General features: G+C 37.9%; 1 protein-coding gene across 1 annotated transcript in view; it reads right to left on the minus strand.

The window, feature by feature from the left end:
• Window positions 1-14458, minus strand: part of SPATS2L (spermatogenesis associated serine rich 2 like) — an 85635-nt gene that overhangs the window by 26523 nt on the left and 44654 nt on the right. The window contains exons 4-6 of the mRNA XM_085299556.1: window positions 9501-9609; window positions 5108-5157; window positions 3880-4120 (exon numbers count right to left, since the gene is read on the minus strand). Coding sequence (XP_085155682.1) covers window positions 3880-4120; window positions 5108-5157; window positions 9501-9609 — 400 coding nt within the window. The remainder of the gene's footprint in view (window positions 1-3879; window positions 4121-5107; window positions 5158-9500; window positions 9610-14458) is intronic.

The following is a 14458-nucleotide window of genomic DNA, read 5'->3' on the forward strand; positions in this document are numbered from 1 at the left end:
ATCTTCTGTCTGGAATACACTTTGACACTGTTTTTCTAAATCTTACACAAGCTACTCCGAAGCCCTGCAGCAAGATGATCAACACAGCCTAGCAAATGATCACTTAATATGCTGCAATTGAACTTTCAAGTGTGCTTTAGAACAATCAACACAATTAAAAATAGACTGAGAATGACCGTATCAAATCTCTGAAGAGACTTTGTTACAAAGTCTAGGGACAGTCTCTCACAATACTTTAGTGAAAATAAATAAATAAATAGTTAGGGTAATAGTAGCTAAAGTAATCTCTAGCAGGTTTTTGTACTTGGTGGTTTGGAACTTCAACACTTTAAAGCTTGATCTCCCCTGTATTAATGGTTAGCTGTTTATCAGACCCGCCAGGAATGGAAACAGCCCAAAGAAACTTGCTTTGACTCTCCAGCTGAGTTAATAACTATGAAATGTGTGCTTTATCTTTTTTAGAACACCTTGACATTCAAAATCTTTTAAATACCAAGTGAACCTCAATGAATTCTTTTGCTGAAAAAGGAAAAATTGTCTTGAGATACATTCAGGAAGTTTGAGGGATTTACTAAAATAATCCTACATGGAAAATATTTAGAAAAAGTAGGAAGAAAAACAGTATCTGCTTTGTATCTGGTTTTACCTGAGTCCCTGCAATTGTAATAGTGTGGCACAGCATTAAATATCTTTGGCATTAAATATCTTTTCAATGTGTTTATGTCCCTTCTTTACAAGGGCATGCACGGAGCCCTAAGGAGGAGAGGCAGGGAGGGTCTGTAATGGTCATCATCTTGAACAATCCTGGTTTCTTATGGGCCTTTTCCCTTTCAAGATATTCAGAGATAAAGCCTTTAACTGGACCACAGTTAAATGAAAACACTTTTTAAAGTGTTTTCACACTGGCAAAGTGATTTGGCTTTCCAGGGTCCTGCATTCTGCGCTTCATTTTCTCTTGCAGATGAGAAGGGCCTGGGACATACCTCTTCATCAGTCAGTACTGCTAACAATACTGCTAAGCTGCATTTGGACTCCATCTAAGAAGATTCATTAATCATGCAGTTGCATATTCACAGCCAGATTCACAGACTACAATATTCCCAATATGGTAAATACAAAGATAGACTTCATTCTAAACTTTCTTTCTTTTTTTTTTTTTTTCCCTTCCCCCCTTTTTTTTTTTTTTTTTTTTTTTTTTGGGGTTTAAACACAGTTATCCTATGACTCCCTGTGGAAAAATCATCACTCAAAAAATCCAGCTAAAGGCTTCTCAGAAAGATAGGATAATAGCAAGAGAAGCAGACCTAAGCCAAAGGTAGCAACTGATGTGTTTTCCCCCATCATTTTGTAGCACAAGATGCATCTCGCAGCTTCACTGCATCTTCCCTTCTGGATCCTGAAGTCCCTGCAGGTAGCGAGGGTTCTATGGCTCTGAAGCACTTAATGTTCAGAGGGTGAGATGAAACAGCAAGGCTTCAGCCTCATGTTCCTCATAAGGAGCAGAGCATACAAGGCTGTGAGTAGGCACCTGTTGATGATCTTTCTATGCTGTGAGTTGCCTGCAGGTGATAGGGTAGAGGACTTCTCTCACCAGTCCTGGCAAAGGTCCCAACAGGGTGCTTCAAAGGAAAACCCTGAACAGGAAGAGGTTCCTATTCTCACTGTAGATACAAGCATAAAGATGCCACAGCCTCTGGCTTTCCTAAACACTCCACAATCTCTAACTGCACAAGCTTATTTGTTCCGAGATGCTTTCGGGCCCTTAACAGCTTGTAACATATCTATTATGTCTCACATCAGAAAAATGGCCGCAACCTATTGCTGTCCTAGTGGTTAAACACGCATGCTGTTCAGAAGAGAATTCTRAACTAACCATAGTAATATTAATTTGATAGAGAAGGAACCAAACAAACAGGACAGATAACGACAAAACAAAAGGTGACTACAACATCTGAAACGGGTATACTTTGGACCCACTTTAACATTTCTGACTGCTTCAGCACATTCTATTTGACTTGCCCAGAAACCATGAGGTCAGCTGCTGGCATCTGAGGGATCTTGCTCACCCTTCTCTTCTGTGCACTTCAGTTCACAATTAGCTATACCTATATTGATTAATAACAACCTTAAGTTGCTATTAATCTAGCYGTAAGACTCTGATTCTATTCTTTGAGCTTCAGCTTGAAGTGAAGCATAAAGTCTTTCCTTCTCTGTTCTAAATTGCTASGAAGCTATTTTGTTATGTCATGGTAAAGTCAAGAAATATTTTTTTCTGAAAGTTTTCAGTTTTTCCTTTCCCCGCCCTCCCCTTCCTTTTCATTTTTCATTTCTTTATTTTTGGCCTCGTTTACTAGTTTTGAAATATGTTTAATACCACGTAAGAATTTTATAATCACTTACTACAAAAAAGAAATAGTCTGAGATACTTTTTGCCCTTATTACTTACAACAACTTCTGACTGCATCGCGTCAGAGAGACAAAACAGGACTCTATTCCAACGCCACAGAAAAAGATCACAAAACCAGCATGGGTACTCTTTCTAAAGCTTAAAATTGTCACATACAACTCTATTATCCCTTTGAAAACACTTCGTTTGCATGAAAAGTTTGACCTTTATGCATGCATGTATCCAGGCTGGGGAAACAAAAAAAAAGCACCTTTAAGAAATCTAACACGACAGCTTGACATATATATGTACCACATAATACGAAAGAAAAAGAATACATGAATATTTAAAACTTGCAGAACGAGTGATAACAATGCTTTTAACATTATGGAAATCCAGATATTTTTGGCTTATGGCATATTTCTATACATAATAGCTGGGAAACTTTGTACCCTCTGCGCAAGACTGGGAAAAATGTCATTGCTCCTCTGCCAACACCTGATTCTTAGAACAATTTTTTTTGCTAAGTAGTTCTGTTATTTGGCTCCTCTGTTTTGCAAAGTTTGTATTTAATTAGCCAGAGGTTGGCACTGCTATCAAAGTCCTTTGGAAGTAACAGAGAAGTGGATTTCAAGTAAAGTTTTATTAATATGGTCTTATGTACTGCTTAAGACATAGGAAAAAAAAATACTAACACAGCAGCAATAATCTAGGGCTGTGAGAAGTTTGAAATGTCAAGTGTTGAAAAACCGTTACCAGTACTGACAACAATTGAAAATAAATATGAATTTCATGAAAGGATACGTGAAGGTAAAAGCTTTATCAGAGCTTCTCCCCCAGAGGAGGATGTTTATTTTCCCTGACATTATTCTAATCATAACTCTATCTACTAGAATCCCAGTAAGGAAGAGTGTTATTGTCCCTCAGAGCTTCAGAAGCAATACCTGGACTCTAACAGAAACGTATGTGTACTGAGAGGCTATCAGACTGCCTCTCCCTCAACATAAAGGCCTTTCCTTCCCTATTAGGGAAGCCAGTGGAGAACTGTTGCCTGTAGCTTATTCAGGGATTGCAAGACAAAAAATGGGAGAAGTCAAAACTAGGAGATAAAGAACTCTGTAACATGCCACAAGCCTGTATTGCTCAGATCACTTTGCCCCAGTTGAAAGATTTTATCACTTCTGTAAGTGCATTACACTCAAACGATGTTCTACCTCTGCACTCTTCTGTATTTATATCTGCAATATTCTGTATCATCTGGGCCTCTCTAGTTACAGTTTGATCCTTTCTTTCTCCTCTAGAAATAATGGCATTTACATCGTCATCTTGGAAGGAGAACTGTGCCCAGGTACAGACTGAATAGCTTACGTACACTGTACAAACTTTTTTTCTTTTATTATTCTTCTTCATGGTAATAAAAGTGTTAGGATCTTCATATATGTGAGCTTAGCTCTTGTCAGCGAAAAACTACCACTTGTACCAGATACACTGACCTGTGATTTCTGGACAGACTGGTGCTGACTCTACAAATATTGCGCCTTTATTCTTAAGACAAGTGGCTTCCAATTTCTCATTGGCAGAATCATTGCAGGAGTTGTCCTTACAGCATCCATTCAGGTGGCAGCCATGTATTCCCCGGGGTTCCTGAGATACCTTCTCAGGTCCATCATTCTTATCTTTAGGATCTTTATTGCCTTGGTGCTGTTTAGATTTGCTTCTTTTTCTCCTGTTGTTCTGAACAGAGATATATCACAAGAACATAGACATTACTCAATGCAGTTCATATCAATTTAAAATGATATTTTAAATTGATAATTTAAAAATCAGTAAATTGTCCATACTCTTTAGTTTTGAAGAATGACATACAAGCAACATTCCTTACAATGCAATTTACAGGCCATGTTACAGTATGTAATATGTTGTGTCTGTTCAGCTGAATATACATAAATGGTTTCAAATCAAAGCTGAAGACCCAAACTGGTCTTCCCCTTCCTCCCACACAGAATATTTACATCTCAGAACAGTAACAGTCCGTGCTAAGATGCTGTTCAAAATATTTACAATCATCTTGAACAACTAGTTCCTAATCATGAAAGGGGCATCCACAGAGTAAAATGGACAATCCCTTAAGGCATCCTTCTCACAGGTACAAAGCAACCACAGACCCTGGACAGAGGCCGATCGCTGCTACCCCTGCTCTCTCATCATTAGGGGAAGCCTCCGTGACAATAACTCATAGGGCAGCCTCCTGATACAGCCCCAGCTGAGAGATAAACAGTACAGAGATCGTATCTCAGACATCTACTAGAAGCGTCTGACTTGCCAGTAATAGATGATTCCTATGCATAGATTAGTGCTATGCCTGGCAGCAAAAGCTTCTACCACTGTAAGTGGCTGGGACCAGCCAGGATACAATTGCATATTAAGTGTTTCTGCAGAGTGCACATGCTGTTTTGGGATTCATTCTGTACTTGCCCAGAGTCTGCCCACTTCTGCCCCCTGCTGTCTTAGAAATTCCCTCATACACTGGGTTAGACAGCAACAGAATACCACGATTAAAAATAACACATACATTTGCTTTCAGGTCTTCTGAATACAGGTGTGGATCAAGTACTTAATTAGCAAAGGCAGACAAAGTACTGGAAAGTAATAGTACTAGACTCTACGACAGACAGCTGATAAATGGTCTTAATGCTTTGATTCTCAATGGCAAGTCCTTACCTTCTTTTTCCCTGTCAAATTCCATTCTTTCAGAACCTGAATTGCACTACCTAGGGAAAGGCAAGATAAAACATTTCAATAAACGTTCAGTTACAAAAAAGAACAAATGTATTCAGAGAAGATTTCTAGACTCCTGTCTGGGAAGTTTTTCCATTTGTCGTTGTGAGTTCTCTCATATTGGGAGAACAAAACAACAGCTGCTGGCTGTCTCCTTTTTATTTGTTTCCCTTTTATTTATCTGATATCAGTAAGTACAGTAAACAAATGGGATGGGCTACTTGTCACTAATCATGGCTTTCATTCTACAAAGTAAAGTGGGTGCCTAACTTTAAGCACTAGCATAAACTTTATAAAGATCAATTTTCAAATGTCTGGCTTGAAAAGGGATGCATCTAAGTACACTATGCAGTCCATCCTGCCTTTATCTTCAAAACCTTTAAAACCTTTCCGCAAATTGCTCAAGTACTTTATGTACRTAGTGATTCTGTTATATCTGTGATGTTAACTGTCGTATTCAGAAAGCATACGAACGTGATAAAAATCGTATCAGTATTAAAAAAACAAAAAGTTTTGTGGATCTCTGCAGAAATTCTGCATCCAGAAGTCAACATCCAGCAAATTTGGGCATGACAGTAAAAATCATTTAAAAGTTGTACTGAAAATTAGGACAACTTTGTATACTTGAAATCGTCTGCCGGCCCTAACGAGATTGTTAGATAAATTTACAGAACAAAGCAAGCAGAGGCTTAAGTCAGATCAGTGCCAGCTGCCATCCTAGAAGAAAACTCTTCTACATCCGGCTAACATCTTCAGTTTATTTTCTTTGACCCTACTGCTGAAAATAGATGTTACTGTAAGCACGCAGTCAGAATTGGCATCCAAACTATTAGGGCTATATCCGCCATGATAATCCTTTTAACCACAAGCAGGCTAAAGGTTTCTGCTTGAATCTGAGAATCAGTTCACCATCACTGCGTAATTCTAGTAAATGCTCGTTTATTATCTTCTGCAACTGGGTTTCATATTCATCCTGTTTTCTCATTCATTTCAGGGAACTCTTGGTGATATTAGTTTCTAGCATTGCTGCTTTCAGATCACCATCAGTAGTCAACTTGTTTTCAGCCAAAAACTTGTATGGGTTTCAAATGTGCCAAAATTGTTTTTCTATCCCAATAACCCAGATTGGATGTTACTTGGTAAGTCTACCATATACATGGAAAGTGATTATGCCCCTTCCTGATAGCTCTAAGACAGTTTATTAAATTGTGAAAAAACATGCGTATGGAAGCCAGCAAAGCCATACACTGCTTCCCAGATGACATGATATTTCAGAGGGAGGGTTAAGAAAAWTTCTCTTATGTGTACAGGTGTATCTATAGAGCTATATTTAGATACACACATACATAGGTACGTATATGTACAACACATCCCTCAAAAAGATACATTATCTTTTGACAGACACCATGTTTCAGAATGCAGAACYAAATCCACACATTTGCCGCTCATTTCACTCCATGCTATTTAAAATATGTGATTTCACTTGACAGCTTTATTAACCATTTTCACAGTAGTATCCAACTACTTTTGTCCAACTTTCTTTCGTGTTGGCTGGTGTTGCTTAACTTTGCTTCTCTCAAYTTCTGGGCGAGTACTATGCACAGTGTTGGTCGTTTTAGGAATTCTCACATCGAACTCAAAGTTTTCTGCTCTTGGAAATGCACTACTGTGCAAGTCTGAATGCTCTTAACCCAACCCATCARAATATTTTATTGAACACATCCAGAAAGCAGTCTGAACAGACCTTCTGTATATGCTCAGATAGGTATATGCTAATATAGCAAATGAAATATTTTAACAGCTATTTTTAACTTAAATTTTATGTATAGCAGTGATTATATAACAGGGAACTTACAGACCACTATAGATGCAAAGCAAAATAGGAACTGATCTCAAAAAACTGAATTTGGACATCCTCAGCCATTTCCTGAATTCAGCATGCAGTAATTCCATCTCAGAGAGGTATTTAATTGACGTGCTTGCCCTTCTCACACAGCATGGCTACCCCCACACCTTTCATTGTAGGCAGCAGGTTCCCTGCAACTGTGTGATATTTCCACCTTAGCAATTTTGTGCCTCTCACGAAAAGATAACTTAAAGTGCTATATTCACTCTATTCACAGTGGCAGCTGAATAGACACACTTCTTTCCTGTTGTCAGTTCACTCAAGTAGTGTTTGAGTTATTCCAGTTTTTGTCTTTAAAATAAGGGTACTCTATTTCAAGACAGTGACAAATATTGGCTGGTTTCAAATTCTCATTTCCAATGACTACTTAATAAAAGGCACAATGATCATAAATGGAAATGAAGCCCATTGGACTCAGGTTACATATGCTTGCTTTTTTTCCAAGTCTTCTTTTACATACTTGTAAGTGTGCTTTGGACCTTTGTTTCTTACTGATAGCTGGAGACAACACATGGCTATGAAAGTGCCCTGCCCCACTCCCCCCCCCCCCCAAAAAAAAAAAAAGTCCTGAGCTGTTCATCATTGCTGAATGTAGGAGAAATATTTTTTCACTTTGTGATTTTCTCTGGACTGAGACATCAATGCCTTTTGTCTTCAATCACAAATCCACACCTGAGCACAAGATGAACAGAAACAGTGGTTCAGGAGAAGGGAACAGGTAGGACTAGTGTCACAACCAACAGCACTGCTCTACTAAGCAGCATCAGATAGACCATGCAACTTGATAAAGGAAAAATACTACATCTACCACTGTATCATCAATGTACTAGTCTAAGTTGGAAGCATGCCCGAAATCCAGACACTTGCAGACTTTATGGTCTGGATAAAATACAAGACAGTGACAACTACCCCAAGCTAGGAAAGAACTGAGATATAGAAACAAGAAGTGGCTGCTCTGCTCCAACCTAGTATCTTCACTGCTGGCACCTGCCCAGCTAGTCTTCCTTTGCTGGGAACTTCAAGCAGTTTCAGAAATGCTCTGACATGTTGGAACAAGGGCTTTCTGGAGCCACGAGCAGCATGGAGATTCTGTAACACCTTAAGGGTTCTTTTTAACAGTGCAGGAAGTGCCTGTGGCATTTAAGGAGGGCAGGAGTATAGCAGGAATAACAGGATTTCTCACAATTATGGGAGGCATCACACTGGAAACAACTCATCATCCAAAAACGAGTAATTGTGATTTAAGACCAAATAAACCAGATGAAATGAACATACTGAATAACCACGCAGCATCTCTCTGCTCTCTAGGATATATATTATAGGAAAACAAAACTACTGTAATTAGATGCAATCCATGCATCGTATTTTCCCTGCTGTATGGACATGCGTAAACTCTGATTTCAATAAATCTATCAGAATCCATCTGCCTATGCAGGTATCTGAATAAAGAAGCACCATCTTGATTTGACTGAAGAATTCTGACACATATGTGAATATAGTTCAGTTTGCTTACCTCTGCTTTTTGCATATTGCTGTGTAATTTGTAGTATATGATGCTTCTTTGATACAGTTCCATAAATTAATCCAAAACAAAAACAAAATTATTTTGAAATAAAATAGATATGAAAGAAGCCACTTAGCGATTCTATAAGTTTCCATACCATCAGGCTGTACAGTCAGCCTGAAAACGATGCACTTGCTTTTAAATACATCCAGGGCTTTTGAAACTACTTAACACCTAGTATATTTTAAGCAGCTTCAAGCTACAAAGATTTTGATAGAATTTCCTCCTGGTATGCCGTTCTTCCTGCGAAGAACTTCTTACAGATTTTGGTGAAAGTTCAAAATACTTGCCATTATATGTTTATCAGAAAAGTGTTCTTTAAATACAAATGACCTTTACTTACAGATGGTCTCATGACGCAAAATACAAAGTCAGATACAGATTTAGAAAGATTTGAACTATAATGGAGTCTTGGTTCTGCCATTACAAATGTCAAGGCTATTTGCAAAATTCAGATGAGGGTTTTCATGTCAATGTATGCACCAAGTTCAGGGGCTTGGTGGCCTGGTTATCTGCCTCTGAACTATATCCCCAATTTTTATTAGTTATTCTATCTTCAATAAGGAATCTTATTCTGACGAATCTGGAGTATYAGCTTTCAGGCAGAAGAGCTTAAGAAAGATATTTTCTGCATCAATAATGGCAACAAAAAATGGCAAAATCACGGAGAGCAGATAAACAGTCAGGTTCAACTTATACCGTGAAGAAGCAAAGCTGCAGGTAGCACAAATAATTATGAAAAAAATGAACAGGCAAAGTATCACAATCACCTGAACTTCAACAGAACAACAGAATACATTTCAAGACACTAAAGGCAACAAATACATTTGTATGTAGCTTTAGTGAAAAAGGTACACTGTACTCACCATCCATAAAAGCTTGAACAGCTTTGTCTACGTTGTTATCGAACTGCTGCAACACTAAAACAATCTCGTTATTGCTTTTGTTTGGAACAACTGATCGGATTGCATTGATCTGAAAGGAGAAAAAGACAATAATATGCAGGTTTATCACATTCATGGTATTCTGTACAAACACATGYTTATATAAATATCTACAACATGTTTACAAGTATACACAGGGCATATGTATAAAGTTAATACCATGTCTCTCCTTGGCTGACCCACGAAAGTAACAAACAATTTCTTCCACAGACAAAATCAGAGAACTATTRACTGGAGCCTGAACTAAACCTGGAGCCAAATCTTACACTCAGTCACATCTGGAGAACTGATCTAACTAAACTAATGGAATTTGTCCCTACACTTCTTTCCTGAATGTTTCTAAGTATCTCTGCTGCTGTGCGACTCGGCAAGCCACATCATCAATAAGAACTTACAGGGTGTACATCTACTTTAACAATGTTGTTACAAGATCTTGCTACATCAAAGTTTTAAAATGACTGACGGTCTTCTAACATCTGGAAAAGTGTCACATGCTATGAGAAAACAGCATCATTTTTACAAGCCCTAGTAGTTGGTCCATACAATTTGAGTTTGATGTTCCAAATATGTATGACCAGAAAGCAAAACCTGGTGTACCAAAGTCCTTAAAGACGTAGTAAGTCACATGTTTCCTTGCGGAAATTCTCCTGATGGATGAGGTGTTAAATCATTAAAAGGTTTTGGCATTCTAGGCTCAACTTTCACAGCATGTTATTTGCTATTGTTGTTTTGTTTTCAGTATCTGTTTAAATCAAATAGTCAATCAACCCASTGTATTTTAAGCACAGTTTTCCTGCTGGAATCACACTGATGGTTTATTTTATCATGCTCATACACTATAACTGAAAGTAAATAAAATTACATGAAACTCCATACTTATACCATTTTAATGCTACACAAGCTTTAAAGTACTTGTGCTTTACTTACAGAATATTACTAAATATCCAGAATATTATTCGGTTAAATTTGGTTAGAAAAAACAAACTGAAGACTCTGGCAGTACTTAGAAAATACAAGATGATCAGTGCCAAAACCAGTCTTGTAGTTCTGAAGTAGCTTTCTGACCTTTTCCGTCAAGCTATCCAGCACATACTAATTATTAGAAAATTGTTACTGCATTGCAAATATTTATTTGGCACCCATTTTTGCCTGCTTTCTGTGGGAACRTATCCTTGATTATGGTATACTTTACTGCATCACAATGCAGGCAATGCTGATTTCCATTTGTGAAGCACTGGTAATCTTTTTCTCGTACTACAAATGATTAATAACGTGAAGATAGTCCTGTTGCAAGCAATGGAACTGGGCTTATACGATGAAAGTTTTCACACTACCTTCTTTTAGCTATCCAGTTTAAATGCTGACATAAGAACGATCTTCCTAGACTCCCTTTAGGGGGTCTCTGTCAATGGAGACACCAGAAGGTGATTCAGAATATTTAATGCTCAAATTTATGACAAAAATACTATTTTGCTGYAATGTGTCCACCCCCCTCCTCAGCCACTGTATTTCTCAGAGCTTCATATTAACGTAAACCACCAATTTCAGGTTCTGTTAAAACACAGTGACTGAGGACTCTGATTCATGATGCTTGCTGGATTTAGCTAGAGCACAGCAAAAGGCTGATACTGCCTCAGCTAAATTCAAGAAGAATCATGAGTTGGAAGTCCCAAGTTAAGCTCCTACTCCTTCTCCAGAGAGAAGCCTCTCTCTTACTGTATAAAGGAGGACACTTTCTGACTTCAGCATAAAACTTTAGTATCTCTACTTGGATAGTGTCATATACTCCAGCMCACTACTCATTCATTCTTTTCTTTGCATTGGCACATTTGCCCTCACTACATTTGAGGTAGCAGGGCCAGCCTTGGACAATTCAGGCCCCAACCATAATATAGAGGGTCTGAAAATTAGCAGCTAGGGTGTGATATGAGAGTCAAATTGCGTTCCAGCTTTCCCAGGGCCTGCTGCAAGGGCCTATCTAATCCCATGTCTGTGTTCCCACCTTACGGCTGCACAAGGCTTGCCCACAAGCTAGGGCTCCAACCCAACTACTAGCAACATTAGAGCCTCTGGTATACACAGTGAACTTCACGTGCGTGAAGTTTAGACGGGCTTGGTAGTCAACTGAACTCCCTGAACTAAAGGCTGGTGTTGCCAGGATTTATTCGGAAAACATCTGACTGCTCGAGCTTCTCTCTTCAGCTGATCCATGTGTATGGGGGAAAAAGTAATGAGTATAACTCTTTGGACACTGCAGATATTTTAAGTTGAAAACAAACCCAAAACAACAGGATGTGCAGAGAAAATCTTAGAAAAAGGAGTTTTATTCTTTCCCTGATTGCAGGGACAGGCATGCTATTTACTGATAAGGTTGTGTCAAGTATGAATTGAAATGGCTCCATAACAATAAGTTGGCAAAGATAGCAGGCTAGAGCTGGCCACAAGCCGCAGCCCATTTTATGTTCAAACTGGTAGTAGCCAAACATTTTCACCATATGGATTACATCTTCATATTCTCACAAAAATCCCTCCTCTTTCACAATCATGTGGATCATCTCTCTGCCTGCTCAGAATTGCATAACCTCCTTATGGCAGCTGCAGCAACCGCTTACAGGAAAAATAGTAAAACGAAATATTTAGTATATTCTGACCATATTTAAATGTAAGCATGGGAGTTTCAAATGGCTTCTAGGCCTTTCTTTGCTGTGAAAAGTTTGGAGATCTCAAGAAACATCTGAAAACAACAAAGTGAGGCCAAGACCATAGGATGGACCAGGCAGTTTACCACAGACTGCTGTTTGAAAACTTCTTAAAAACATTAAGAGCAGCTCTTAGGAGCATCTGCAGGGTGGAGAAAACTGCAACACAAGAACTCACACCAGATATTTTAGGCTACAGAATCTACTGAAGACTTTTTATTGGTAACTATTAAGAAATTTTTGATTTCTTTTTGATTAAGAAGTTTTTAATCCTGATAAAAATCACGATTAAAAGCAAAACTGTTCGTTTATCTCATTAATAATTCAACTAAATACAAAAATGTATGGAAACATTCTAGAAGTAGATCTAATACAAAAAAAAAAATCAGCATGATGTTCTTAAGGAAGAATATTTGCCAACACAGAGGGGAAAAAATCCATAYGACCAACACAGTGCATACAGCCCTATTTTAGTTAGACTACATAAACATTCCCTATATTGAATTTTATGTACCAAATAACTCAACCAGGCAACTGACAAAGCAGCAACAGCATTCTTTGTTGACAGTTATACAAAATATGCATTTGCTAATCTTTCCCTTTAAACAATAAAAAAGTTGACAGATTTCATGAAAAACCTCTTCAGCAAAAGAAGATTAGACTGCAAAGTAAAGCATTTAGGATTCAGGAAATTCCAAATTAGAAGTTACTTGCACAATATTAATCTGCTTCCTTCTGTATGTGTTTTTTGGTACATCTACTAAGTCATTACTGTTTCTGTCTACAAGATTTCTGCAATGACATACTTGGGATAAGCTACATGAAAACCAAAACTTCCAACCTGCAAGAAATGCCAATATTCAATAAAAATACATATATATTGCATTGGTCAGAAAAAAACAAAAGTAGACCAAAAAAAAAAAAAAAAGATCAGAATTCCAGCAGAGAAGAAAATCGAACACATTTTGTTTTGAAATAAATCAAAATATTTTGTTTAAAAAAAATTAAGAACAAATTGGAATAAACGTGTTATATAACTTCCTGGAATCTCAAAGACGGACATGTGCACCAGATACACTGGACTGCCAACACATGTGCTTTCTGATTGATCTCTTCATCCAGAATACACTGGAATTATTGTAGAAGTGCAATGAAAAAGTCAGCGACTTTGGACATACAGAAATGCTTGACAAATGGCTACAAGTTTTATAGTCTGATCTGACATGTATCTGGAAAGAGTGGAGGGAGACTGAGCCAAATGACAGCCTTAACCCAGAAGTGCACATTTCAAAGTCCTTAATATTTCAATTCTTTGTGTTTTAACCTGCTGTTTCAAAATACATTTAGACTTCTGTGCCTGAAGTTGAGATCTGTCTCCACATTAAAAAAAAATATATATATATATCTGGAAAGGAATATGATGATATAAAAGAAACAATTAACAGCAAAGAACCTTCCCGACAACATAGCCTAACACTGGCACAATTACACAGCTAAAGGTCACAACAGGCATATCACAGACCATGGTGACTGCAAGGGTGCTGGAGCTCCAGGAACGCTTGGATGACAAATGGTAGATATTGGGTAGGGCTGGATGTGAAAGAAGGCACAGACTGACCTAGGCAATCAAGGCAGGTTGATTTTGCTGGCTCACTAAGGGGTTCAGATGATACACCAGCCCTTTTGCCAGCACAGCTGTATACCTCACCTGCTTTCAAGTCGCCAGCTGCTTGAGAGAAATCAGTCATTTCCCAGTCCTGAAAATTGTCTAGAGCTTGCTTTTAATAAAAGCATGACAGAGTCGTATTCCAGGGTAGAGAATAAATTCCAGTTATCTTTCTCTAAACTTGAAGTCCTCAAACTTACCAAGAACATCTGATCCTTTTAACAGTACATAAGCAACATAGACCTTGRAACTGGAATAATCTAGTATTTTATGACTTCTCATCAATACACAAATTTCGTTTTAAAAATATTTGTCATCTTAAAGCTTAAAAAGAAGTACAARAAGAGCTAAAGATTTCCAAACATGCAATGATACTGCATTAATATCTGACAGTCTGCAAAAACAAAAACTACTTTATTAATTGTATTTCCTTGCTTATCTGGGAGAACACAGAACTTTTTTCCTACTTCAAAACCCAATCGCAGGAAGAACATTACTAGACAGACTACAAGGAA

The sequence above is a fragment of the Rhea americana genome, unplaced genomic scaffold (assembly GCF_003343005.1).
Source record: "Rhea americana isolate MKP2758 unplaced genomic scaffold, rheAme1 scaffold_15, whole genome shotgun sequence".
Lineage (NCBI taxonomy): Eukaryota > Metazoa > Chordata > Aves > Rheiformes > Rheidae > Rhea > Rhea americana.